Consider the following 23396-nt stretch of genomic DNA (forward strand, 5'->3'; position numbering starts at 1 on the left):
ATTCACAGCCCGAGCAACGGGAGAATTCATGTGACCTTTGTGTTTTCCCATGAGATGCACGAGTAGGTGTATATAACCAGCGGGAGTCGACGAGGACATGGAGGAAAGCACGTTCCTCATCCACTTGTCAACTAGAGTCAGCAAGCTTTGCGGCATTACTGGTAACGAGTAATTCACTCTATCGACTCTGAACCATCCTCCATATACCTAACATACACGACACGCCGTTGGCCAATCTAGTCGACGATGACAATCACATCCACGCTCCTCTCCCTCCCCGCACCCAGCATCACCCTGGCTCTCGGCGGGATCGGGACGGCCTACGTGTTCTTCACCAATATCAGCGATGCGCAGCGAGGGATCATCCCGCTCTTGAATGGCAAGTTGGGCAAGGTGGATATCGCGGAGCAGGAGAGGGTCAGGATGTGGAACGTGTATTTTGCTTCGGCTGCTGTGGGTGTCCTCCTGACGTTGACTCTATCATCTCACCCTTCCCTCGTCCTTCCGAGTTGCCTCCAGTGTCTATCCCAGGTAGCTGTATCGGACGTGGGGTCACTCGCTCGCTCTCTCTCACACACACCTTTTACCTGATACGCTCTCGATATCCGCCAACGGACAAACGCACGTTACTGATGTATTTTCTCATGTCTTGTCCCCACAGAAATGGGTCGTCGGCACCTCCATGTTCAACGCTGCCGTCAACCTCGCCACATCCTACTACCACCCTTCTCCATCCATCCGTCTTCTCACATTATTGTCCGGCTTGTTCTCCCTCACCATCCTCCCCACCACTCTCGTCGTAGGATTACTCCCTATCAACGCGAGATTGCATGCGCTGGAGAAGGACGGGGTCGAGGTGAGGAGGTCCGAAGGGAGGGATCTGGTCCAGGGTTGGGAGAAAAGGCATTTGGCGAGGGTACCGCTCTATGGGGTAGCATGGGCGTTGAGCTTTGTGGCGATTTTGTTGGAGAGGAGGGTCTGAGCGGGATGGGTAGGAGGATGAACAAGTGAGAGCCCTTAGGATGTGCTCGTTCCATGACTCGGGGAGAAGGTGAGGCGCATGACGGGGCTTGAAGACCAAGGACGAAGGATGCGGTCAGGAGGGAGTCGTCCTGACAGTGGCCGTGAAGCCGGTCAAGATCGTCCAAGTGTTCATGCTGGTACGATGTGTCTATGAAAGGTTGTGTTTCACGGCATTGGTCTGTGAGGGAGTCTGTACACTTGTAATTCTACTACTACTGTCTTCGACATGACAGGCCTATCAAAGCGAGGCTGCCATTCTATCCAGATTGCCATTCTATCTGACCGCGTAGACGCACGGAAATCAACCCGCTTCACGACCAGTCATGTCCCCTATGTTCCAGAACAACCTTCTCCACCCGTCGTCGCAGCACTCAGAAGAACCCACTCAGCCAATTCGCTTCCTTCTCCATCTCCTCCATACTCCTAGGTCTTCGATCTGCGTCTTTCGGCACCTCCATTCCCCGTCTCCTCGGTACACCATCACCATCTTCCGCCCGATCCACCGGCCCACCAGACCTCCGTTTCCCCTTGTGAGGGGGAGAATGGTCCGAATCTGTTTCTGGAACGTCGGACGTTTTGAGATCTGTCTGTAATCCCGCTTCTGATTCTTCGAGTTTCGGATAGATCTCGTCGCTGTTACCGTCGTAATCTGTAGAGTGACGAGGTATCAGATGAATATGGACGTGTGGGACGGATTGACCGGCTACAGCTCCGTCCTGAGTTGGATGATGTTTGACGACGGGACCGAGATAGAGCGAGAGTGGGTCGGAGCCAGACATTGATTGAGTGGGTCGGAGCCACGGCAGACAGAATTAACAAGGGTGAGGGACGAAATGGGAGAGGAAGATTGGCGATCAGCAGTCAGTAATCAGTACACCTATACGTCTTCGGTCTCAACCCACCTGTAATGAGATCGTCATAGCTTGCACCTTATACACCTCCTCGAGCACTTTCCCGACATGTTGCACGGCGAGAAACAAGTCGGACACTTCGCTCGGTTCCAGGTCCGCTAAGCGCGGCACGACCCGTCTCGGGACGATTAGTACGTCTGATCAGAAAGGAGGATATTCAGTAAGTACAGGTTGGTTTCGTACATGGGGTGAGGAGAGGACATTGACTGACGGCCTGGTAGAAGGGGTTTGAGGTTGACTATCCCTATTGATAATGGAGTACGATAGAATACTGTTTTTTATGGCTGGACAGATCAGCACACGAAAAAAACAGCAAGTCAGTGAGGAGATGGATGGATAAAACAATCACCTTGTCGAGAAACGTCAAATGCTGCGAACAGGTGTCTTTGGGCCATTGTCGTGTGTATCTGGGGACACGGTCGGGAATATGCAGCTGTGCCGATATCTAGGTTTCGACTCATGCACTGGTGGCTCGTATGCAGCTTTGCCACTCAAATATCACCGTGAAGAAGAGGTTCAAGAAGTCGGAAGAATGGTGACTGTCCGAGTGATCGATAAAGCAATCCGTTCGGACGTTGACAACCGGACGTGTCGCCGAATTGTCCAATTCCATCTTCCCCTCTCTCTATACACAGAACTTTACCTTCCACGACAACGCTACTTGGTCGTCGAACCAAATCCAAATTCACCCTGATTGCTGATTGCTGACACGATGCGTGTCTCGGCCTCCCTACTCGCGACTCTGTATGTCCCTTGCATGTGCTTTGTCCTCTTATCTTGACGATCTGAGCCAACGAACGATTTACTTGATCTCACAGCTCGCTACTTCCCGTCATAACAGCCGTGACCGTCTCTGGACAGATAGCCTTTTCGCAGCTCTTGCCGCGTATGTCGCTCGCTAACATCTGTGTTGCTACAGCTGTAAGATGGGATTGCTGACTCTCTCTGGGTACAGGCGCCGGACTTGCGCCCTCTAGTCAGGTATCATTGGACTATGGATCTGCGAAAGTGTGGATCAAGAAAGATGGTTCGTTCGAAATGTGAGTGTGAAGCATCTCTTCCAGGGATCAAAGCAAGGATATCTGCCTGTGATGCGATACCGCCGCCGCCGGGGGAACACGGTCATCTTGCTAACCTCCTTGGATGACTCATTGCAGAAACAATGTCGATGAAGGAGAACATGTACTTGAGACTCTCGTTCCGGGCTATGTCTTCCATCCAGTACGCGAGAACGAGTCGAGCACGTCATGGCGAGCAAAGCGCACGAAGCTGATCAAGCTGGGTTCCGCTATCCGTCAACACATTGCAGCTCCTCATCACAGTCTTACCCGAACCATCGTCCCTATCCGACCAGACCACGCCCTCTCCTCCTCCAACCGACGACGACAGCGACAAGCAAGAACCCGTCTCCTCGACTACCCCACCATACAAAATCCATATCCAGCTCTTCAACCCTTCCCGCGAACCTTTACCGCCCAGCACATCTTCCCTCCCGCATCCCATCGAGATCAGTCCCCTCGGTAAAGAAGATTATTTCATGCCCAAGGGAGGGATGAATGTCCTGGGGATGCTGAAATCGCCGATGGTGTTGATGATGCTTTTCAGTGCGGTCATGATGTGGGGCATGCCGAAGATGATGGTGAGTCTGAGCGAGTGTCTATCTGTTGGGATGAGAAAAGGTGAGGAAAGGAATATGTGCCCTTTGTGCAAGCACGAGGAACGAGGAGAGGGCCTCGGCGATCTCGCCTAGCCGTTCTTGAGACCACATAGGAAGGACCGTTCATCGAGTGCAAGAGGGTTTCATAGAGATGATCGGACACCAGGAATACGCATCGCTGATAATTCGACCCAACGCTTATAGGCAAGCATGGCGGACCTAGATCCAGAAACTGCCAAAGAGATGGCAGAGACCAGGAAGAAGATGGCCGGTGTTCAGAATATGGATTGGGCAGGATCGTGAGTTAGCCTTCGAAACACTTTCTACATGGACTCCTCTCCGATATGTCGCTCCCCACTCTGTGATTCGCTTCGACCCACAGCTTTTTTTTGATCTTCATCATCGCTTGTCTTCACAGGATCGAGATCTTGAGATCCTGAGTTCCCATCGAGGCGAGACGCTGATTGACTGTTTTCTCACGCCGACGGTAGATTGTCCAATATGTTAGCAGGTACGACGGAAGAGCCTACGCCCAAAGTACCCGCGCCAGCAGCCGGTACCCCCAACAGGTCGGGTGCTACCGCCGGTCAAAGTCAAGGAGGTAAGAAACGTCGAGGACGGTAACCCCATGAATCATTGGATACGGTATGATACTATGGCTGGTCTCTGCGATCAAAGTCTCGGCCGGGTCGATCGTCGTTGAGCGTGGCTTTGGTGTGTCAATCAGAGACTATGAAATGGCATTGAATGATGTATGTCGTGGTACAAACAAATGTCTGTCTCCTATGAATATATACACACCAGTGCGGTAATGACAGGGACGGAAAACATACGAATGACAACTTCTCTACAACGTTATGACTACTTCCCATACTGATCGATGACGGTGGAGCTCATTGGATGCTCGCTTATCAGATTATGTCCTGTCCGTTGACAGTCTGGTCAACTTCTTGCACAACTATCGCCCACTGGTCATCGTTCCACCCATCGCCAAACGAACTGATCGACCTTTGAGAGCTGACTGGCAGGGCTTCTGGTTCACGTTCAGACTGATATTCGCCGTTGGATTGCGCCGCCGACTTGCTGATAGTAGTCGCCTTCCCGTTATCGTTCTGCACTTCTGCAATCGACGACCTTTCTCTCCTCGTTTGGACCATTGTTTTGAAAGACGGGGTTGTGATCGGCGTCGTATCGAGGAAAACGATCGATTCGTTTGATGCCGACATCGACCCTTGTCGATCGCCTCTGTCTACGGTCGCCTTCTGAGCCAGCCGCACCGTGAAAGGTTCTTTATTCTCCTTGTCCTCATCATCTTCATCGTCTTCTACTTCGGTGCCAACCTCTTTCAGAATGCTTCTCTTTGAACCACTCTTCTCTATTCCGTATCCATATTCTTGTCGATCGCCCTCTCGATTCCTGATCTTCTCCAGTATATCTTGAGCAGCCTCATCGTCCGTCCGGAACTTCCATTCTCCATACGTTGCGCTTTTCGCTCTGATCTCCGCTGCCCTCAAATATGCTTCCTCGTCGAATGAATCGACACCCTGATCAGACATGATGAGCAGGATAGCAGCTTCCGGAACCAGGATGGTGGTAATGAAGTCGTTGGCGGTCAGAGGGTGGATGGCGACTGGGTTGTGACTGGAAGACGATCTCGCAGGTGGAATCGACGGTTGGAGTAGACCACGATTGCGCATGCGTTGAAAATGATCCGTCATGACAATGCGACCTAGCTCGCCAAAGCTAGCTCACGTTCGGTTAGGACTGCCGCCTTCAGCGAGGAATAAATGACCACTCACTATCCCGCTTTCACCGCAGCTAACCTCTCCTCTTTGGACTGATGACCAATGCCTCCCCATCTCATTCTGCCCACCCTCTTTACTTCCTCCTTGACCTCCCTGAAGAGCCTCGACCTTTGAGGATTTTCGATCATCTTATACAACTCCTGTCGCACCCATCCCTTCTCCAGTCGGTCTTCCAGGTTCACGAAGTGGATTCTTTCTGGGTAGCCTGATTTTATGCCCAGCGGTATGATGGTAGACTCCGCATGATGAAGAGAACAGAAGTCGATGTACTGCTGCCAAGCAAGCTGTCTAGCGTTTGCATTCTCAGCAGTAGGACGTGGCCGTGAGATGGCTTCCAATTTGAGTCGAAGCCTGATAAGGTGGGAGCTTGGCTCGGTAGGCAGAGGCTGAGAACAGTACTGTAAGACAAACACAGAACGTCAGCTCGCATATCAGGCTATCAGTTCGCCAGGAAGGCGAGCTGCGCTTACGGGACAGAGGTCATTCGCATTACTGAATCGAACTAATGATGCTCCTCAGATCAGCTTCGATCCCGATACAATGGCTCTGCTGAGGCTCACCCAGATAGTCCTTCTCCTCTTCGGACAGCCCATTTTCATCATCGAACCCTTCCTCAATCACCGCTGTTATGTCGGCGCTATTCATTTGGGCGCTCAGCTAGAACACGTGCGCATTGGTGTTAGTGACTCACCTCTCGTCGAGGATTCCATAATCAAATTCATCTCTATCTGAAGACAGCGTCGGGAGCTGTTGAAAGAATGAATGTCCGGCTGATTTCGTCCCCTGTGACATCGCTTTCCCCTTTTCAGATGTTGCTGGTTTCTTCAGTTCAGCTTCTGCGTCGGATTCGGCCTCGCTCATGATTCTTCTTCTTCTTCGCTGTAAACTCAATGTGACTTGTGGCTTTGTCTGTATCGTTGAGGCAGATTCCTGCTGAGAACGAGCTTCTTTGGACTTTGTCGTCTTCAGTTTCGGTCGTGATGTCTCATCGTTTTTGTCCTGACCTTGCGAATCGGTGAAGCTCGTCCTTGCCCCTCTGCCCGTTGTCATGTCCCTCTTCTTACCCTTCTTCACATTTCGCTCTTCTTCCTGCGGGTCTGTACTCATCTCCTCACTGGATCTCTTTGTATTCTTGACTCTCGGAGTCAACAGAAACAGATCTTCCTCGGATGCGGGGACCAAGACTCCCTGCGTCCTCATCCTCGCGTTCTGACTCGTACCCGATTCACTCAAGGGGCTGCTGGATCGAATATAATTCACTTCGTCACGCTTCGTCTTCTTCTTCGTCTTGCCATTTCGTTGTGATGCGGCGATCCCGGCAGGGAGCGGAGGAGAAGGAGGAGGAGGAAGTGATCCTCTGTCGTCGTAGATAAGATGCTTGTGACGAGGCGGAGTAGAACCAAGCGAGAGCTCGTCTGGTGAATCAGAGTCGCTGTCGATATCGGGGTAGGACAATTTGGGAGCCCGCGAATACGATCCAGTGATCACGGGACTTCTTGTCTTCTTTGCCTTATTCTTTTTCGGCTGATTCAGTGTAGCAGTCGGGTTCGCCTGTTGAGCAAAAGGTAATACACCATCGCTAGGCCGTTTGGACGGACTGGAGTTTCTCTTTACCAGCTTGGGAAGGTTCTCTTTACCCTCATCGCGAACGAGGATGGACGACTTTGTCCTACCGTTGTTGTTGGCGTGATTCAGATGATCGTATGTCGCATCGAGATCGTCCCGAGTCTTGGTCAGACTGATGAAGAACGATCCAGCTGTGGGGTTCCTCTCTTTCTCCTTCCCCTTCCTGCTCGACACCTCCTTGGCATTCTGCCTATCGCTCTTATGTCTTCCTGTCCCATTCAGCACCTTCAAAGACGGACCATTAAATTGATGAGTGTTCCCATCCAGCTTGCTCTTCTCCTTTTCAATAGTCTGTTCCTTCCCCTTGTCTTTCCCACCCGCACCCAGCGCCAGCAGCTCCTTCCCCTCAACGACAGTGGGACAACTAGGCGTCCGCGAGAGTTCCCTAGTCTTCAAGCTCTTCACAGCCTTCCTGTCCCCATCTCGCACTATCACCTTTCCCTTCGCCACTGTCGGTCTCCTCGGACCTTTCAAAGGGGATTGACTGATGGTCGAGCCAGATTTGGGTTGTTGGAAGAATATGGATTGAGGGGATGAACTCGGTGCGACATGGCGGGATATCATGCCTTCCATCTTGATACCGACGGAAGTCTGAAGGACGACGATGAGCAGAACTAGAGGATGAAGGGTAGTATGCTGGTGGGATTATGTTGACTCCTGGTAATGGATCATCGTCGTGATCCGGTTCGAATTATGACGGTATAAAGTATCGTGTCGTCCAAGGTGACGGTACTGGACGTTGTGGAGATGACCTGACGATGACGATGACGATGACGAGAAGCGGAATGCCCGTCTGACTCGTCCGGCCTCTACTAGTGAGCCATGACCGGATCGTATGTGATGCCTAGGGGTTTGAAAGATCAACAAAACACCTGATTGTAGATTCGTGAGAAGAAGATGATTGTGTGGTCTGGAGAAGTCAGAGTTGGCGAGTCAATGTTGGTTCGCTCATTTCCTGGAAACCAGGCACACGCGCAACAATCGGTCAACATGAAATAGCTGTCACGCTCATCATTGATGCGAGTGTCCCGCATATCCATCTTTAGCATCATCTCGTTGGACAGCATATGATTGAATGACTCGAGGGACTCTCATACATTCCTAGAGATTCATGATCAAGATCGAAGTGATAAACAGTTGGGTAATCTCAAGTACAAGTTCCGTTTACAGATTAAACACAACACAAAACACAACTACGGTTCATACCTGGGTAGAAACAAGACCCCATTTCCATTCCCATTCCGAGGGGGTAAAGCTCCAGAAACACCCAGACCCAAGCTCATCCCGCTATCCCGCCTGCTCTCATGATCCTCCGATCTGTCATCATCACCCTCTGTCTCCTCCAACGACGAAAGCTGCGGCTCTGGACTATCCGTCAAAGGCTGGTCGTTGTCTAGATCGGATCGTCCAAGTGATGCAGATCCCCCTTCTTCCTCGACCGCATCTTCATCAAAGGCAAGTGGCGGGGCAGAAGGAACAGCTGCATTGGGAATGTCGTAATCGTCCTCCACATCCAAACCTGGCGGCGCAGAGGGCGCCGCGACATCGCCTAGGATCGGAGGAGCCGAAGGAAGGAGATGCGATTCGTTGACCATAACCGAAGGCGACGGGGAGTAATTGTCGTCGACGTCAGAGTGTCGGGTCACTATTTTGGGAGGTGGCGGTGGGAAGGCGCTATCGTACGGGGTCGGTGTACGTCCAGGCGTAACTTCCCTTTCCTCATGGTTTACCATCTCAAATCCTTGCTCGTCGACCTGCACCTCGGGGGCAGACGCTTGCCCTTGCTCACCGCTGTCCGTCTCCTGTTCATGGTCGACGCGCAAAGCAGGCGGGGCAGAAGCGCCTAGTCTCAATTGCTCTAACACCCGTTTGTCATCGGTTGCAACATGTGCCATCCTGGCTCGAGCCTCGTGATCGGCCTCATCATCTTCCTGTGGTGCATCGATGACCCTGGCTTTGCCATCTCGTCTGGAGGCGATAGCCAGGGCGACCTCGCCGTCCTCCGTGGCAGGTGCGGGATAGTAACCCGGTGCTTGAGTCTTCTCCGTACCATTGAGGATGTGGGATTGTTCCGCAGCGGCACCCTGAGCAGCCATTTGTACAGTCGATCGTGAAGGTCCGGCTGTAGGCGCAGTCGTCGTACTCGGTCGACCGACCGCGAACGACCGGACTGAAGCAGGTCGGTATGCCGGAGGAAAATAGGATGTGGGCAGCATTGGGTTCGGGGAAGTGACAATATTTTCCGTCGTCGTAGTATTGCGATCGATAATTGAGGATGGTGCCTGTTCCGCGACTGGCGTTGGAGTAGACGAACCGTTCAGCCCTGCTCCGATTAAGGGACTGGATCTTGCCGTTGTCGATGCTTCTTCTCTCGACTGTCCGTCTCCCACTTCCACTGGTGACGCGTTCACAATCCCGTGCACCTCCTGCTCTGTCTCTTCCTGTCCTTCGGGTATGACTTCTATCGTCCCTTCTTGTTCATCGCCTTCCCCATTTCCCTTCTTTCCTTTTCTTCTTCTCAACTTCGAATTCCATCCCTTGACTTTGGTCCTCGCTATTCCTGCTTGACCTCCCTTCTTCTTTTTCGCCAAATGCTGTTTCTCCAGTTCCGCCAGCTTCTCCTTGAAGATTGCTTCGGCGGCCGATCCATTGATCTCGTCCTCTTTGAGGCCCGCTGCAGCTAGTGCCTTCCGGCGTAGTCGTTCTTTTGCTCGTTTTGCTCTTCGATGTCGTTTCCGGCGACGAAGAACAACGCTGTGAGACTGCGTGTCAGCCGACCGAAGGCATGAAAAAGAGCACGCTGGCACTCACAAAATGATCAAGGCGACGATAGCGAGAGCCATGATCACACTTGCCACGGCTATTAAGGGTACTTTGTAGATACTGGTTCGACTTGAAGCAGAACCCCACCTATGACAATACATGATCAGATGACGACCACGATGATAGAGTAACAGAAAGCAGAACTAACCCGTTGGGTAAAGTCTCTTTGACAGCATAGGTCGGTGCTGCTTCAGCAGTAGAATCGGTGTCGGTCCCATTCTCCGCAAGTACGGGATTTGTGGTCCCAGTTGGCGACTGTCGGAAATATTGTCAGCCTCGAAAACCTCTTTTCTCCGCTCAGAATCAAGGTGGGATCAAGAAAACTCACAGCGACTCTTCTACCGTAAAGAAACCAGCCTCCGTCGGCTTTCCTCCATTTGCCATCGGAATGTTGAGTGAGGAGATACGGCAATGCGGTCTCGTCGACTTCGGTCACAGAGGTGGGTAGAACGCTGGGTGTGACGACCGACGTGAGGTAGTGGACACCCCGACTGTCCAATCGTACCAAGCTAGGATCGGTAGGAGTGGGTGATGTGGTGATACTCGGACTGGGGGGATTGGGTCGATGTGATGCCGGTGGCGGAGCAGGAACGGCGGATGTCACAGGCATGAAAGGCAGTAAGAAAGGCGGAATGAGTCTGATTAGTGAAGGTCCTGAGCCATGCGACCGATTGCTGGATGTCTTGCTGTTGATGGTCGCATCTTGCCGTTGTTGTCGTCTTCGCCGTTGACGTTCGCAGGCTCCACATTCAGCTTGCTTCTCCTCATTCTTCCTTTCACCGTCCATCGGTATCCTCGAAGGCCCAGCTTCAAACTCATCTTCCACCATCAGACCGGGCGGTCCTATTCCTTCTCTCCTCCAACCCAGTCGGGATGTCTTTATCATCTCATCCAGAAGCTGTCAAGTCGTGTGTGAAGGGCGGTCAAAGACGATCGTTGAGAGGGATCCTCGATGGAAGGACGATTTGTTTCCAATGGACAGTGATTCACCAAAGGATGGATCGGGAGAGAGGGGATGGAGATGACTCGATGTGTACGTCGATGCGCGAGAATGGAGGATGTGGTCAGTGAGCTGAGTTGATGATTCGATTGAATGGGCTGTGCGAAAAAAGAGGTGAAAAAAGGTATTTATAGCCAGATGTCTCTCAAGTCTTCTGCTCTCGGCGAACTCTCTGTATTTCGCACTACTCGTACTATTTTTCGACCACCGGTTTCCCTATTTAGAAACGTCCTCGTCGTAGTCTCTCGAGTGTGTTTCGTTGCGGTCAAGTGACAGTGTTGTTACGGACTATATATGTATTATGATATCATGAACGATGCTGATTGTAAGTTGATGGGTGATATGATGTTGAGAAACGAAGCAACAGGGACTGCGCCGGGGTCCTCTGCCTCTCTCTGTGTCTGAGTGAGTTGATAATAACACTCCGATTTGAACCCGGTTTCGCCCTTTTCGCTTGTGTAAATGATGGTTTTTGGTACAGCCGCGAGTTGCGACTTTGACTGATCGATATGACAACGAGTGTGTGTCTAAAGGAAAAGTAACATAGGCAAGGTTCCACCCTACACGCATGCACACGCATACATGTGATACAACGAGATTCTCGATCCCCCTAACCCCTGGGAGCAACCCGCACCCACACCCATCTATCAGCCGACGGTGTACGGTCAGAGCCAGAGCCAGAGACAGATCAACTCCCATCTGATAGAGCAGCGGTGGAGAAAAACGGGAGCAATGATACGAGCACTGGCTAATTACCCCTTGTGGATCATCCCGGAGATCCCTGGAATCGACTTACGCAAATGTGCTCAGTAATCGCTCAAAATCAGCTCATCACAGGGACCACGCGCAAGACTCCCAAAGATGGAAGATGGACCCGGGTGCCCAAAATAACCCACTCCCTTTTGCTTGGAAGGCCGATGACCTTGACTCGTCACCACTAGTCACTGTATGCAAAATCTTGACTGTCTAAAGCCCCCAAATGCGAGACCAGATCTATTTGGATTTGTGGCGTGGCACATGTCACGGTCGTCACATCTGTACATGATCAGGTGGTCGGTTCTAATAATATGTATCTGCATTCATTTATAGCACAGATCATACCTTCCAGCTCAACGTAGCGTTTCGTACGGTCACCTATCTCCAATCACTCTCTCGCCTGTTCCCAGACATCCTTCATGAACCAACGGAAGAACTTGCCCTTTCCAGCTTCACTGATCTGGTCGACCTCGTCTTGCGTGAGAGGCGACATTCTGGTGATGGCTTCGAGCTGAAGCTGTTGTCTCTCCTTCTTCGACGAGGTACTGATCCGTCTACTGGTCAACATTCATCGATCTTTCGGAACTTCCAGTGTTGACAAAACCTACGTGACGACTACACCACCTGTGAACTGAGCGCCCCAAGCTAACAACACCTGACTTTCTTGCACTCCCTTGCTACGAGCGATCTGCTGAACGACGCTCTCGACAGGGCCACCGGGAGAACGGAAGAGTGGAGTCAGAGGACCATATGACTCGATCACAATACCGAGATCCTTGCAAGTGGACAGAAGGCGAACCATGTTCGGCGCATGAGCATTGTACGGATGCAGTTCGATCTGTGGATTGGATTGGGCGCCGTCAGCAATCTGTCTCATCTCACCGCAGATGGGGCAGATAGGGGGATGAAGACTCGTCCGCGGAAGGAGGCGCGGCGATCCTATCGTGATTCACCTGGTTTACACTGGCAACAACCTCCCACGACTCCTTCAATTTGAGTATGTCCTCCTCCCTGAAATTGCTGATACCGATAGACTTTGTGAGTCCTTCTGCCTTGAGCTCTTCCATGACTGTCCATGCTTTGGTGATGTCGTCGAAAAGCTGCGCGGCAGATCAGATCCGGTCAGAGGACAAAACCTCTCTGCTCTTGAGCAAGAGGTGCAATCGTGGAGACGCTGGCACATACCAAAGGGGAATGAAGCAGATCTGTCGTCATCCAACGAACGGAAATCAGCATTGTAAACCGGGACATGCAGGACAAGGACATACACAGATCGACATAGTCGAGCTTCGCCTACAGCACAAGAGCGGGATCAGGTTTGATGTTCTCGTGTGCGACATGTGACGTGATCACAACAGCAAGCAGCACGACCCACGTCCTTCAACAATGTCATCAACACCTTCCTAGGATCTTTCTCCTCCGCAGTCCCGTTACTTTTCCCACCTGACAACGAGACACAAGGTCAATTTCTCTCAACAGATGTTTAGCGCGGACCACATTGGGGCACATGCAAGATACAGAGAGACCCACTCACACTTCTGCAAGATGAACAGATCCTCCCTCTTCCCCTTCCAATCCCCAAGCGCTTGTCCTAGATGCTTGCTATTCCCATACATATATGCGCAATCGAGATACTCGTATCCCGTAGAAAGAGCGGAGAGGATATGGGCTTGGCAGTCTTTACCGAAGTTTGCGGTGCCTACGAGGAAGGGGAAAAGTGTACAAGTCAGAGGTGGACCGGATGAGGATGACCTCAGTGGAGGGAGTAAGAAGGTAGAGTAATCGGGATGATGTTCAGAATGGGCAATTTTGCAGTTTTCATGCATGAGGAGTAGACCACTCTTCGGTATGAGGATTAGGAGGAAGGCGACCGGAATAGTAGCAAGAAAACGATCGGCACAATCGTGTTTCCACATGACATGACATGACAACACTGTATCATGTCGTCTGATCGACAGCACTACTCACCTAATCCATAACCTATCTTGGGGATCTGGGTTCCATCATTCAACGTGACAGTAGGTGCTTTGACGATGGTCATTCTGGCGTTTGAGCTATATCCCTGACGAGACGAGAGATAACTGGAAAGGGTGGGTGCAGACAGTCGCTTGGCGAATGTACCGAGAGTCAACCAGTGATGGATTGAAGACGATATCGTGTTGACTTAACAGACTGTTTGTATTGCTTGCACTTGAGACGACGCTTTATTGAGACGCCGGGATGTTGCACCGATGATTCCAGTATGATCATACTCGATACCGTGATTTTCGGGCCAGACGCATTTACCCGAGGTGAGTACCCCGCGACTAACCTGGGCTCGCCAAACGACTACTGGTCCGGACCGCATATCATGATACGACTTCGATCATAAGTTTACCTTCATATCGCATCGTATCGTACATGCAGCTACAAACACTATCAACTACACTACCGTGGTTGCGCTAGAAAGCCAAAACCTTCCCCGGAACCTGTCCACCGTCCTGTCACGCTCTCACCTGCCTCGACCTCGATCTCATTCCCGAGACTGACGCTGCCTTCGCCCCATTCCGCACTGACTGCAAGAGCTGATTCCACGTCCGAATCAGAATCTGATGGATAGACTGACCAGATGACGTCGTTGGAACTCTCCGCCAGTCGAGATAATAAGGACTCCGTAAGCGAGCCATCGAGGGAAGGCGTATATGACAATGAGGCATTAGAAGATCCAACATCAGAAGGAGTCGAAGAGCCGCTCGTTGGCCAAGACGCTGGTAAGGACGATGAGATAGAATCGACCAAAGCTGTGTCATCGTTGTCGATATAAGCAGACATGTCGAGCGTAGGGAAGACGAGGTCGTCGATGCTTTGTTGCGATGTAACTCCGGCAGGTCCGTCGGACGAGCCCCATTGCTCCATCATTTCTTGTCTTTCTCCTTGCGTCAATTCTATACCTCTCTTCTCCTCATATAAAGCCCACCATTTTCCTTCTTCTGTTTCTCGTAGACTCTCTCCCAAAAGTTCCCTGACATTTGCTATTGACCTGTCCCCAAAGACCAGACGAAGGATATCTGGTCGCCCTTCAGCATCGGTGGCTACCTCGAGTTCTACCTTTGGTGAAGCGGGATGGTACTCCAAGACACCTAGCCCATCGAGCTTGGTGAGAAGAGGTATCACTCGAGTCGAGGCGTGAAGAGATAGAGCAGAGTGTATGGGTAAAAGACCGTCGGTCAATCGAGCAAAAATGTGAACGCCGATCGATGTCTCAGAGTAGGTGAGCCTGGTGGTCGGGTTGAGTAAAGCATCGAGCGATGGAGAAAGAGGAAGGGCGAGGATGGCGGTAAAGCCAGGAGTCACAAGAGTCTCGGGGAAGGGGGGAAGGGTGATCTCAACTTCGGTGGGTCGAGTGACAGCAAGAGGGAAGTAGTGTTGGATCTCCTTGATAAAGGCCGAGTCTACAGAGCACTGACTTCGCCTGTGCCTCCTGCCTCTTGGCCCTCGAGCGTAGGGAGTATATCGGCTGGCCCTAGGAAGAGGCTTGCCCTTGTGCTCATCGTCGTTGAGTAGGCCTGAGAATGCTCGGAGACCCATTGGGACCTTGGCGTGTGCGCCTGCAGCAGGGCCAGATGCGAAGGTTCTGGCGGAGCCGAGACCGACGTTGGCAGAGATAGAAGGACCATGGGTCCACTTGGGCCGTTTGCCCGATGCCTGAATGGCTTGACGTACTGGTCCGAGTGGTCGTCGAGCGGCTTGAGGTCCCGCAGGAGGTTTCGAAGAGAATCCGCGAGCACCAACGCGAAGCGCTTGACCGGTGTTGTGAAGTTGGTGAGCGGGAGTGCCCAGGCTAGGGAAGGTCTGATGCGCCAATTGTTTGATAGCGTTTCTGGTTCGGTGAAGGGTATTGATGGTTCGATTGGGAGTCGCCCGCGACATGGTCGCTTTAGCAGGTTGATGGATGTATTTCGCTACGCTTGCCACTTTACGGACAAGCGTAGTCATCGAAGTGGAAGTGAAGGGAGGCATTCTGATAGCCTTTCTCCGAATGGAGATGGTTCATATACCTTCCTTCTAACAGGGTCGTTATGATGTGCACACTGATCTTTGGTCAGGCAGTGAAGTGAAATGTGGACATAATGGGTTAATGAGATGAGATGGTGTAAGAATAGTTGGAGAAGAACAACAGGTTCTTTTTCTGGCTTTGTGCACGGACCGGCAACAGGTCGAGTGGCGAATGTTGGAAAAGGAGCGACGCGCGGATCACTCGGCTGAGTTCGGCAGATGATCAACTAATTTACTACAGATCGTTTCCCGAAGGTCCACGTGCAAACCACCTGAAATATTCTGTGGGGTCTCCGTATCGGTAGAATGGTGTTCCGGGCCGGAATCATCACCACGAGACGCCGACAGCACCTACACACTTCCACCTATCACCACTCCCATCACTCGATAAACCGCTGCAATCCGCGATACAATTGAGCAATTGAGCTGGTTCTGATAAGATGTCGAGCAGGCTCGGGACGTTCGGTGTGTTATCTCGACAACTCCCTGTACGAGCCATGAGTACCTCTCTGCCAATGCCTCAAATGCCGAGGACCGATGAGGGAAAGCGGATATGTCAAGTCGTTAAAGTCAAGCCTGAACACCTGGACGAGTACAAGAAGGTATGTCAATGGATTTGATTTATTGGGCTGTCCTGAGATTGTGCTCACGGGTCATCGTGCGCAGGTACATGCTGCTGTTTGGCCAGAGGTCTTGGGAGCTCTTAGAAAAGCTCATGTAGTTGGTGAGCGCCAGAATCCTCATTGCCGTCTTGCCGTCTTGCTTGGGGAAGGGATGATCAGCAGCTGATGCCTCATTGACCTACCTTTTCAGACTACTCAATCCACTACTTTGCCCCTCATAATCTGCTCATCGCCCACATGCGTTACATCGGTCAAGATTTCAAAAAGGACATGGATGGAATCGCAGAAAACGAAGCCACTAAGCGTTGGTGGGCTGTGAGTGATTTTGTTATTTAGATATATGCCGTAAAGAAGAGTGCTGATTGGACTTTCCGTCCACAGCTTACCGATGGGATGCAGGAGAGCTTTGTGGAGGGTGCTACCGGCTCAGAGAGCGGACCGGGGTGGTGGGTCACGGCGGAAGAGGTGTTCCGCATGGAGGGGTAATGCAATCGTCACCTGAATTCAACTCGAACTTCACAATGGAAGTTCGAAGCCATACTGCCTTGCAGAAAGACGACTGACGAGGCTGGATTGCAGTGGATACTAACATTCTCTGAAGACTGACGTGGTGATCTGACAGGGTTGAAAACCCGACCCATTCACCCAGCTAAGAGTCTAGTAACAGGCGAGCACGCTCTACGTTCAATTCGCCAAGACTTCATTGTGTACTCTACAATAACTACATGAGACGCTACCACAAACAACAATGCTCCGACCAAAGTGAGTGTAGTTTTAAATGGACCTCTACGCCACTTGGATCACCACCTTGCCGGTATGTCCCTGTTTAGCCATATACTTGTAAGCCTCCTTTACCTCCTCAAACTTGAAGACTGTCTCCGCGATGACTGGCTTGATGTCCTGTGCTTCCACCAAGTCAACTACCGCCTCCAACATGTCTCGACTCCCGACGGCTATGCCGCGGATGATACACCCGCGCATCAAAGCATCGAGGACGGAGGGACCTGGTTGTTGACCATTTCCGAGGAAACCGATGACGGAAACGACACCGTGACGTCGAACGGCCTTCATGGCTTGACCCAAGGTCCCGTTGCCGCCAACATCGACTACGTGATGGAAACCTATTCCGCCAGTGAACATTCGAGCGGTCTCGCCCCACGACTCGTCCTTTTTGTAGTTAATGACGTGATCGGCACCAAGCGTCTTCAGCAAATTCGCTTTTTCGTCTGACGAGGTAGTGGCGACGACCCGAGCCCCGGCAGCTTTGGCAAACTACATGAAGCGTTCAGCTCAGGATTTACAACTACGACCATGATCGCTTGGACTTACTTGTACAGCAAACAACGAGACGCCGCCTGTCCCTTGAGTCAGCACCCACTGGGCTGGCGCCAATCTTTTCCCCTCCAGTCCGAATAATGCGTTCCAGGCTGTGACAGCAGCACAAGGAAGGGTGGCACCTTGCTGGTGATCACAGTTGGAAGGCATGTGAACCAAGGATTGTTCATCGAAGACAGCCACCTTTTGGAGTACGCCGTCGATCAATCCACCCAAACCTGTTGCACGATCCTTGTCTTGGACATCACCGAACAGCGCGGATTGAGTAAAGATGGGGAGAGCGTCGTCGCCTGGCTTGAAACGAGTGACTTTTGGTCCGACGGCTTTCACGATACCCGCAGCGTCAGAGACAGGGACGAGCGGATCGATCGAGGCCATGGGATATTGGCCCTGCAGCAAGTCGACATGCGTGAGCGAGAAGTGGTGAATATCGTGAGGTGAATATCTTGATGCCACTCACACTGATCATAGCGATGTCCCGGTAATTCAAGGAAACAGCTTGGACTGCATTGTCGTCGATTAGCAACCTGAGAACCGAAAGCGCATACTCACTTTCCAACAGAACCTCGTGTTCGCCCAATTTAGGGACAAAGCTGTCCTGCTCAAGATGGAGTGCGTCCACTCCATCCTTGCCATGTAGCCTCCATCGCTGGTTGGGGATCGATTTTTGCGATTCAGACATGCTGGCGTTGTCAGATACGAAGCTTTACTGTTGCTGATAAGCTGTTTTGACGACGGAGATGTCCTCTTGAGCAGAATGTTCTCCATCTATGGATGCTGCCGAGTAAGCCGAGGCCGAGGGCACAAGTCGGGACAAGTGGAGGTTGCAGAATGGGGTAACAGAGAAATCTCGGGGTAAGTTAAGGAAAACAATAAGAGAAAGCGGTGCCACCCGCCTTGAAACGCCGGATCCAATTCTTCCCACGTGTCAGACTCCCATTCAACTTGGGTCATTTGCTTCCGTCCTGCCTGGCATCCTGGCTGCCAAAATGAAAGAGGACAGCGAGTCTGTGTCGCGCAGATCATGTTACAGCTACGTAGAGTTTAATAACAGGACTTGATTCCACTTGGACCCTCTTTCGACCATCAACCATCAATTCAATCTCAACCCACTTGTCTTAGCTCTCCGCTCCGCGACCTCTCACATCCCTCTACTCCCTCTACTCCCCCTACTCCCTCAACACAAACTGGGCACCTCTCGGCCCGAGAGATATATGCAAGTTCCAAGACGGTGCGGTCGTCTTTCTGACATCCTCCGAGAGTCCGTCACTGACCTACTCGACGATCAGCATGACGGTGTAGCATAGGAATAGCATTTCATTCACAGGGATTATTCTTCCCGTCGTTCAATCCTTCACAACCGTCTTTGTATCCTCCGCTCATCTGATCGTGGTGTTCCTGCCTCATGGCACCGTCGCATCCATCTCGCCAGCGGTTCTCAGAACCAGAAGACGGCGAGCTTGTCGAGGGTGTCGACAATCTACCGCCTCGACCAGAATCCGTTGCCGAGCCTATCTGGAGAAACCCTTTGGACCGACCTGGTCCATCGCAGCCTCGGTCAAGTTCCTCAATCACTAGACGGCCTCGCTCGCCTGATTTCCCTACCATCGCAAAACTACATGATTCAAGATCACCAAAAAGGAGATTACCTGACAAAGCTTCACCGATCAAAGACACTTCAGCTTTGCCACATCGACAACGGTCACCTCGCGAAAGAAAGTCTATTCGAGAAGCAGACAGAGAACGGCCGTCCGACAGGGAACGAATTACGGAGGACAGAAGAAGCCGTATACGATACGATGATATTGAACCGCCCAGCCGATCTGATCGGTCGCCGGACCACTACGAGAGGAGACGCTCGCCGCCGTCGGCAGCTTCCAGACGGTATGATGATTGGGATAGAGGCAGAGGCGATAGTTACAGGACATATGACCGGGATGATCGGTACGGAGGCAGAGGCAGCGAATACTACAGGGACGATCGACGCCGAGAAAGAGTGGACCCGGGATACCCTGCATCGCGTGCGAATACTGTCAACAACAGAGACAGATATGATAGCTACCGGCCTCTTTCGCCTTCACTACAACCACCTCCAGCTGCACTTCGAGAGCGTCGGCATTCACGATACGAAGAACTATCGCCAAAATGGAAGCATGTCGAACTGGAGGAGGGGGAGACAGAACGAACGGTGTCGGGAAGCGGAACAGCGAATGGAAGAGATGGTCCAATGACGCCGCCTTTCCTACCTCCTTCGTCGCCAGTCGACGATCCAATCGAGAACGGAGGGGGTCGATCTGCTCCTATCAAAATCCTTAATCGACCAAAGCGCCGTCCAACCAGAGATTCAATTCCCTTACCTCCATCAGAAGCTCCGCCTGCTCCACCTACGGATGACACGCCACCATCTCCTCCTTCGCCTCCTCCGCCACCGCCGGATACTCCACCCCCTCCTCCCACGACCGCAGCGTCATCCGCTAGAGCGGAAATCCCCACACCTCCCCTCCACTCTCCTGTCAAACCAGCGCATCGTGCCCTGTCGCCTACTAAGTCATTGGCCAAGCTCGAGAATGCTCACGACGCGGCTCCTCAGCATCCACCAGTTTCGGTCCCTCGCGCACCTAATAGAAATCTTCTTGATCCGCCGACTCGAGTCGCTACGCCAGTTGGCAAGTCTGAGAGTCTTAACCCTTATCAGCCGGTCTCGAGACGATTCAAACAAATGACGGCAGAGGAGGAGTTGTTCAAACTGCACAAGACATTTGAGGGAACTACGACTCTAGCGGCGTACGATCTGGGAGCAAAGCTCGGGGAAGGGACGTTCGGGTGAGTACTCATATTGCGCCCAAGGGCACAGGACTGACCGGTTGCCACAGAGTTGTCACCAAAGGTATCGAAATCGCCAGCAAAAGGGCCATCGCCTTGAAAAAGCTTATCACGCATAATCCCCGAGACGGAGTATGTGATGAGACATTGGAGTGACACATCGCACGGGGCTGATGTATTAACGCAGGTCTCTGTCACGACTGTTCGGGAGATTAAGATCCTCAAAAGTCTCAATCATGTCAATGTTGTTCCTATCCTCAATATGGTTGTGGAACGAAGTAGGTAAACCTCCGCGGCGAGGAAAGCTTTTGTGTCTGACAATAGAACAGAGCTCCCCGGGGACCGCAGTAATCGAGGAGAAGTATTCATGGTCTTCCCCTACATGGATCACGACCTCTGTGGTCTACTCAGCAACAAGGATTTCAGATTATCACACTCGATGGCCAAGCTTTTCATGAAGCAAATCCTCGAAGGAATGGCATACATTCATGCCGTGAGTGCTCTGTCTGTTAGTCCGCAAAACAATACTGATCGAAACTGGACCTAGAACAACTTCATCCACCGAGATATCAAGACCGCGAACATTCTAGTTGACAAGCATGGTCAGATCAAAATCGCAGACTTTGGTCTTGCTCGAACGTGGACCCACGACTCGGCCATGCCAGCTCATATGGCTAATGAATACACCAATATGGTTGTGACAAGATGGTACCGTGCCCCCGAACTTCTTCTTGGTGATTCACATTACGGTCCCGCTGTCGATATGTGGAGTTTGGGCTGTGTGCTTGGAGAAATGTACCTTCATCAGCCAATCTTGGCAGGGGAAAGCGACAGGGATCAGCTGTACCAGATTTTCTCCAAATGTGGTCCCCTCAACGAGGAGACACTGCCTGGGTGGGACAAGCTACCTGGATTCCCTGACGCGCAAGGACATCCGTGGAATAGGACGCCGCTAGATATGCCTCTCCTCGAGTGCGCGCAGAAGTGGAAGTGAGTAAAATCAGCCTTGTGATCGCTCCCCCGTGCGACATTGATCGCTGATCACTCGTTCTTTATTCGTAGTATGGACAGGGGAGGTGCAGACTTGCTAGTCAGACTTTTGCGACTCGATCCGAAGAGGAGACTCACAGCCCACGAGGCTCTGGATCATCCTTGGTTCTGGATTTCGCCCAAGCCTGCCGAGCTGAACAAGTGAGTGGACCTCCTTGGGTGCCATATTGCCGAAGGCACGATGCTGATGGTGTCATACATAGAACTACAATCAACGTAGAGTCTTCACATGAAATGACCACAAGGCAAAAGAATGAACCTGCTCCCATTCCTCAACAGACTCAGCCGTACCGACCTCCGCAAGTCGCTTATGGTCAGAATCAAGGTCAAGCATTCAATACAGCCAGACGTCCACCGGCAGTGAATCAACATCTGCCACAATTTCATGCACAACAAGCGTTCAACAGCGGGTTCGCACCTTCTGTGCAAGCCTATGGTCAACAGGCCATGCCAGTAATACCGAACGGAAATCCGTACGGCGGTGGCGGGTTTGGCATGCAGCCTGGACAAGGACAAGCTGCATTCAACAACGGTTTCGGTCGACCACCGGTGACTCAACAACACCCCAATCCTTATCAGGCTCGTCCGCCAGCGGGCCACTCACTGAGCGGAATGGGTCCTGGGCAGGGCATGGCGATGGGCATGGGTGCGAGACCGTCAAACATACCCGCGCCACCGTTCAAGTTGGCGGGGGCCACTGCACTTGGATTGCCTGCACCTCCCTTCAAATTGGCAGGGAATGGCCATGGCAATCGTCTGCTCGCTGGTCCAGGCGGAATGCGAGGTGGTGGTGGGCTGGGTCAAGGGATGGGTGCAAAGAGAGGACCGCCCGAGGGGGATAGGTGGAGAGACGAGAAGAGGCGTAGAGCCGACGAAGGTGGAGGGTTGCCCTATTGATCGAGGTGTCGAATGTCGGCAAGAGTGCACTAGCAGAAAAGCAGACTGTCAAGCGGGGAGACTCTGTCTAGTTTTCAGACGGCTGAAGAGATCAAAGGGGAATCACATCCTTGGGTTGGTGGAGTAGATGAGGGAGAGATCGCGCAACCCTTGTTATTGGAAACATCATCATGTCACTTCATATTATATCAATCACATTTATGTCAATCATCCATCCCATTGTCTGATGCCATCATTTGTTCATCAACCGTCTAGAACATTGAGTTGACATATGACGGCGTGAAGCGTTGGACTTGTAAGGTCTGCCAGGGTAAAAGTGTTATCGTACTCGTGGTAGGCGTCCGTCCAGTCGTGATATGCAAATTGCAGAGAGATGACGCTATGCGACACGTGTTGTATCCATCGTGATGCACAAAGTAAGTCGTGCACACTGGCTCTGAAAAAGGAGTACCTCATCGTACGATCCGATGGACTTGCTCCCACGCCCTCGGAGAAGTGCACGAGATCATGTATCGCCTTGGCAGGATTACGGATAATGGAACCGATCAAGGACGATGATGGTGAAAGCACGATCCTGTAACCCATGCATGGCTACGTGCAGCGCGCACTATGCATCTTGGGTACTGTTGCGAGTCGATTGCGAGAAGATTTCCACGGTGATTTGTATGCACAGCCGTTTCGTTTCTCCAAAGGAGTTTGACCCTTCGGGCTGTGACGATGAATTTACGCTCAGTTCCTGGTTCCCAGCTCCGAAGAACCGCGTGCTGTGTCTTATCCGTCTCTGATGACGACAAGGGGTCTCGTGGTGATCCTGCCGCTGTCATAGCTGCTGCTGCTGCTGCTGTCATGTCCACGCGATGTAGATGAATACGACTGAAGTGCAAGTAACAGTGAATCGAAACCGAAAAGCGGGGCGGGGTTTCTCTTCGGCTTATCGATTTTGAAGTCAAGTTCCGGGCGCCAAGCGGATGGACAGACAGACAAATCCCAATCAAATCCACCAAAACAAAACAAATCGAAAACTATCCGATC

General features: G+C 51.9%; 10 protein-coding genes across 10 annotated transcripts; 4 read left to right on the plus strand and 6 right to left on the minus strand.

Annotated features, from left to right (window-relative positions):
• Positions 1-246: 246 nt before the first annotated feature.
• Positions 247-982, plus strand: IAR55_002195 (uncharacterized protein; the record flags this gene model as incomplete). The annotated part of the gene is made up of 2 exons (XM_066945312.1): positions 247-453; positions 662-982. The coding sequence occupies 2 exons, from the start codon at positions 247-249 to the stop codon at positions 980-982; spliced, it is 528 nt and encodes a 175-aa protein (XP_066804001.1).
• A 412-nt stretch (positions 983-1394) lies between these two features.
• Positions 1395-2329, minus strand: IAR55_002196 (uncharacterized protein; the record flags this gene model as incomplete). The annotated part of the gene is made up of 4 exons (XM_066945313.1): positions 1395-1739; positions 1926-2071; positions 2146-2205; positions 2284-2329. The coding sequence occupies 4 exons, from the start codon at positions 2327-2329 to the stop codon at positions 1395-1397; spliced, it is 597 nt and encodes a 198-aa protein (XP_066804002.1).
• A 317-nt stretch (positions 2330-2646) lies between these two features.
• On the plus strand, positions 2647-4215 carry IAR55_002197 (uncharacterized protein; the record flags this gene model as incomplete). Its single annotated transcript, XM_066945314.1, has 7 exons — positions 2647-2678; positions 2753-2820; positions 2890-2974; positions 3092-3155; positions 3244-3573; positions 3796-3890; positions 4083-4215. The coding sequence occupies 7 exons, from the start codon at positions 2647-2649 to the stop codon at positions 4213-4215; spliced, it is 807 nt and encodes a 268-aa protein (XP_066804003.1).
• A 287-nt stretch (positions 4216-4502) lies between these two features.
• On the minus strand, positions 4503-7595 carry IAR55_002198 (uncharacterized protein; the record flags this gene model as incomplete). The annotated part of the gene is made up of 5 exons (XM_066945315.1): positions 4503-5334; positions 5391-5794; positions 5867-5898; positions 5957-6033; positions 6088-7595. The coding sequence occupies 5 exons, from the start codon at positions 7593-7595 to the stop codon at positions 4503-4505; spliced, it is 2853 nt and encodes a 950-aa protein (XP_066804004.1).
• Positions 7596-8215: 620 nt separating this feature from the next.
• IAR55_002199 (uncharacterized protein) lies at positions 8216-10731 on the minus strand (the record flags this gene model as incomplete). The annotated part of the gene is made up of 4 exons (XM_066945316.1): positions 8216-9776; positions 9834-9932; positions 9994-10100; positions 10174-10731. 4 exons carry the CDS (start codon positions 10729-10731, stop codon positions 8216-8218), a joined length of 2325 nt encoding a protein of 774 aa, XP_066804005.1.
• A 1258-nt stretch (positions 10732-11989) lies between these two features.
• On the minus strand, positions 11990-13642 carry IAR55_002200 (uncharacterized protein; the record flags this gene model as incomplete). Its single annotated transcript, XM_066945317.1, has 8 exons — positions 11990-12146; positions 12210-12439; positions 12555-12701; positions 12787-12806; positions 12870-12894; positions 12977-13044; positions 13136-13300; positions 13570-13642. The coding sequence occupies 8 exons, from the start codon at positions 13640-13642 to the stop codon at positions 11990-11992; spliced, it is 885 nt and encodes a 294-aa protein (XP_066804006.1).
• A 386-nt stretch (positions 13643-14028) lies between these two features.
• IAR55_002201 (uncharacterized protein) lies at positions 14029-15600 on the minus strand (the record flags this gene model as incomplete). Its single annotated transcript, XM_066945318.1, has 1 exon — positions 14029-15600. The coding sequence occupies one exon, from the start codon at positions 15598-15600 to the stop codon at positions 14029-14031; it is 1572 nt and encodes a 523-aa protein (XP_066804007.1).
• A 533-nt stretch (positions 15601-16133) lies between these two features.
• IAR55_002202 (uncharacterized protein) lies at positions 16134-16745 on the plus strand (the record flags this gene model as incomplete). The annotated part of the gene is made up of 4 exons (XM_066945319.1): positions 16134-16238; positions 16303-16360; positions 16450-16574; positions 16641-16745. The coding sequence occupies 4 exons, from the start codon at positions 16134-16136 to the stop codon at positions 16743-16745; spliced, it is 393 nt and encodes a 130-aa protein (XP_066804008.1).
• Positions 16746-17045: 300 nt separating this feature from the next.
• On the minus strand, positions 17046-18276 carry IAR55_002203 (uncharacterized protein; the record flags this gene model as incomplete). The annotated part of the gene is made up of 4 exons (XM_066945320.1): positions 17046-17531; positions 17589-17984; positions 18055-18098; positions 18147-18276. The coding sequence occupies 4 exons, from the start codon at positions 18274-18276 to the stop codon at positions 17046-17048; spliced, it is 1056 nt and encodes a 351-aa protein (XP_066804009.1).
• Positions 18277-18999: 723 nt separating this feature from the next.
• On the plus strand, positions 19000-22364 carry IAR55_002204 (uncharacterized protein; the record flags this gene model as incomplete). Its single annotated transcript, XM_066945321.1, has 7 exons — positions 19000-20417; positions 20468-20549; positions 20605-20695; positions 20747-20910; positions 20965-21407; positions 21480-21608; positions 21671-22364. 7 exons carry the CDS (start codon positions 19000-19002, stop codon positions 22362-22364), a joined length of 3021 nt encoding a protein of 1006 aa, XP_066804010.1.
• Positions 22365-23396: the final 1032 nt, after the last annotated feature.

The sequence above is a fragment of the Kwoniella newhampshirensis genome, chromosome 4, assembly GCF_039105145.1.
Source record: "Kwoniella newhampshirensis strain CBS 13917 chromosome 4, whole genome shotgun sequence".
Lineage (NCBI taxonomy): Eukaryota > Fungi > Basidiomycota > Tremellomycetes > Tremellales > Cryptococcaceae > Kwoniella > Kwoniella newhampshirensis.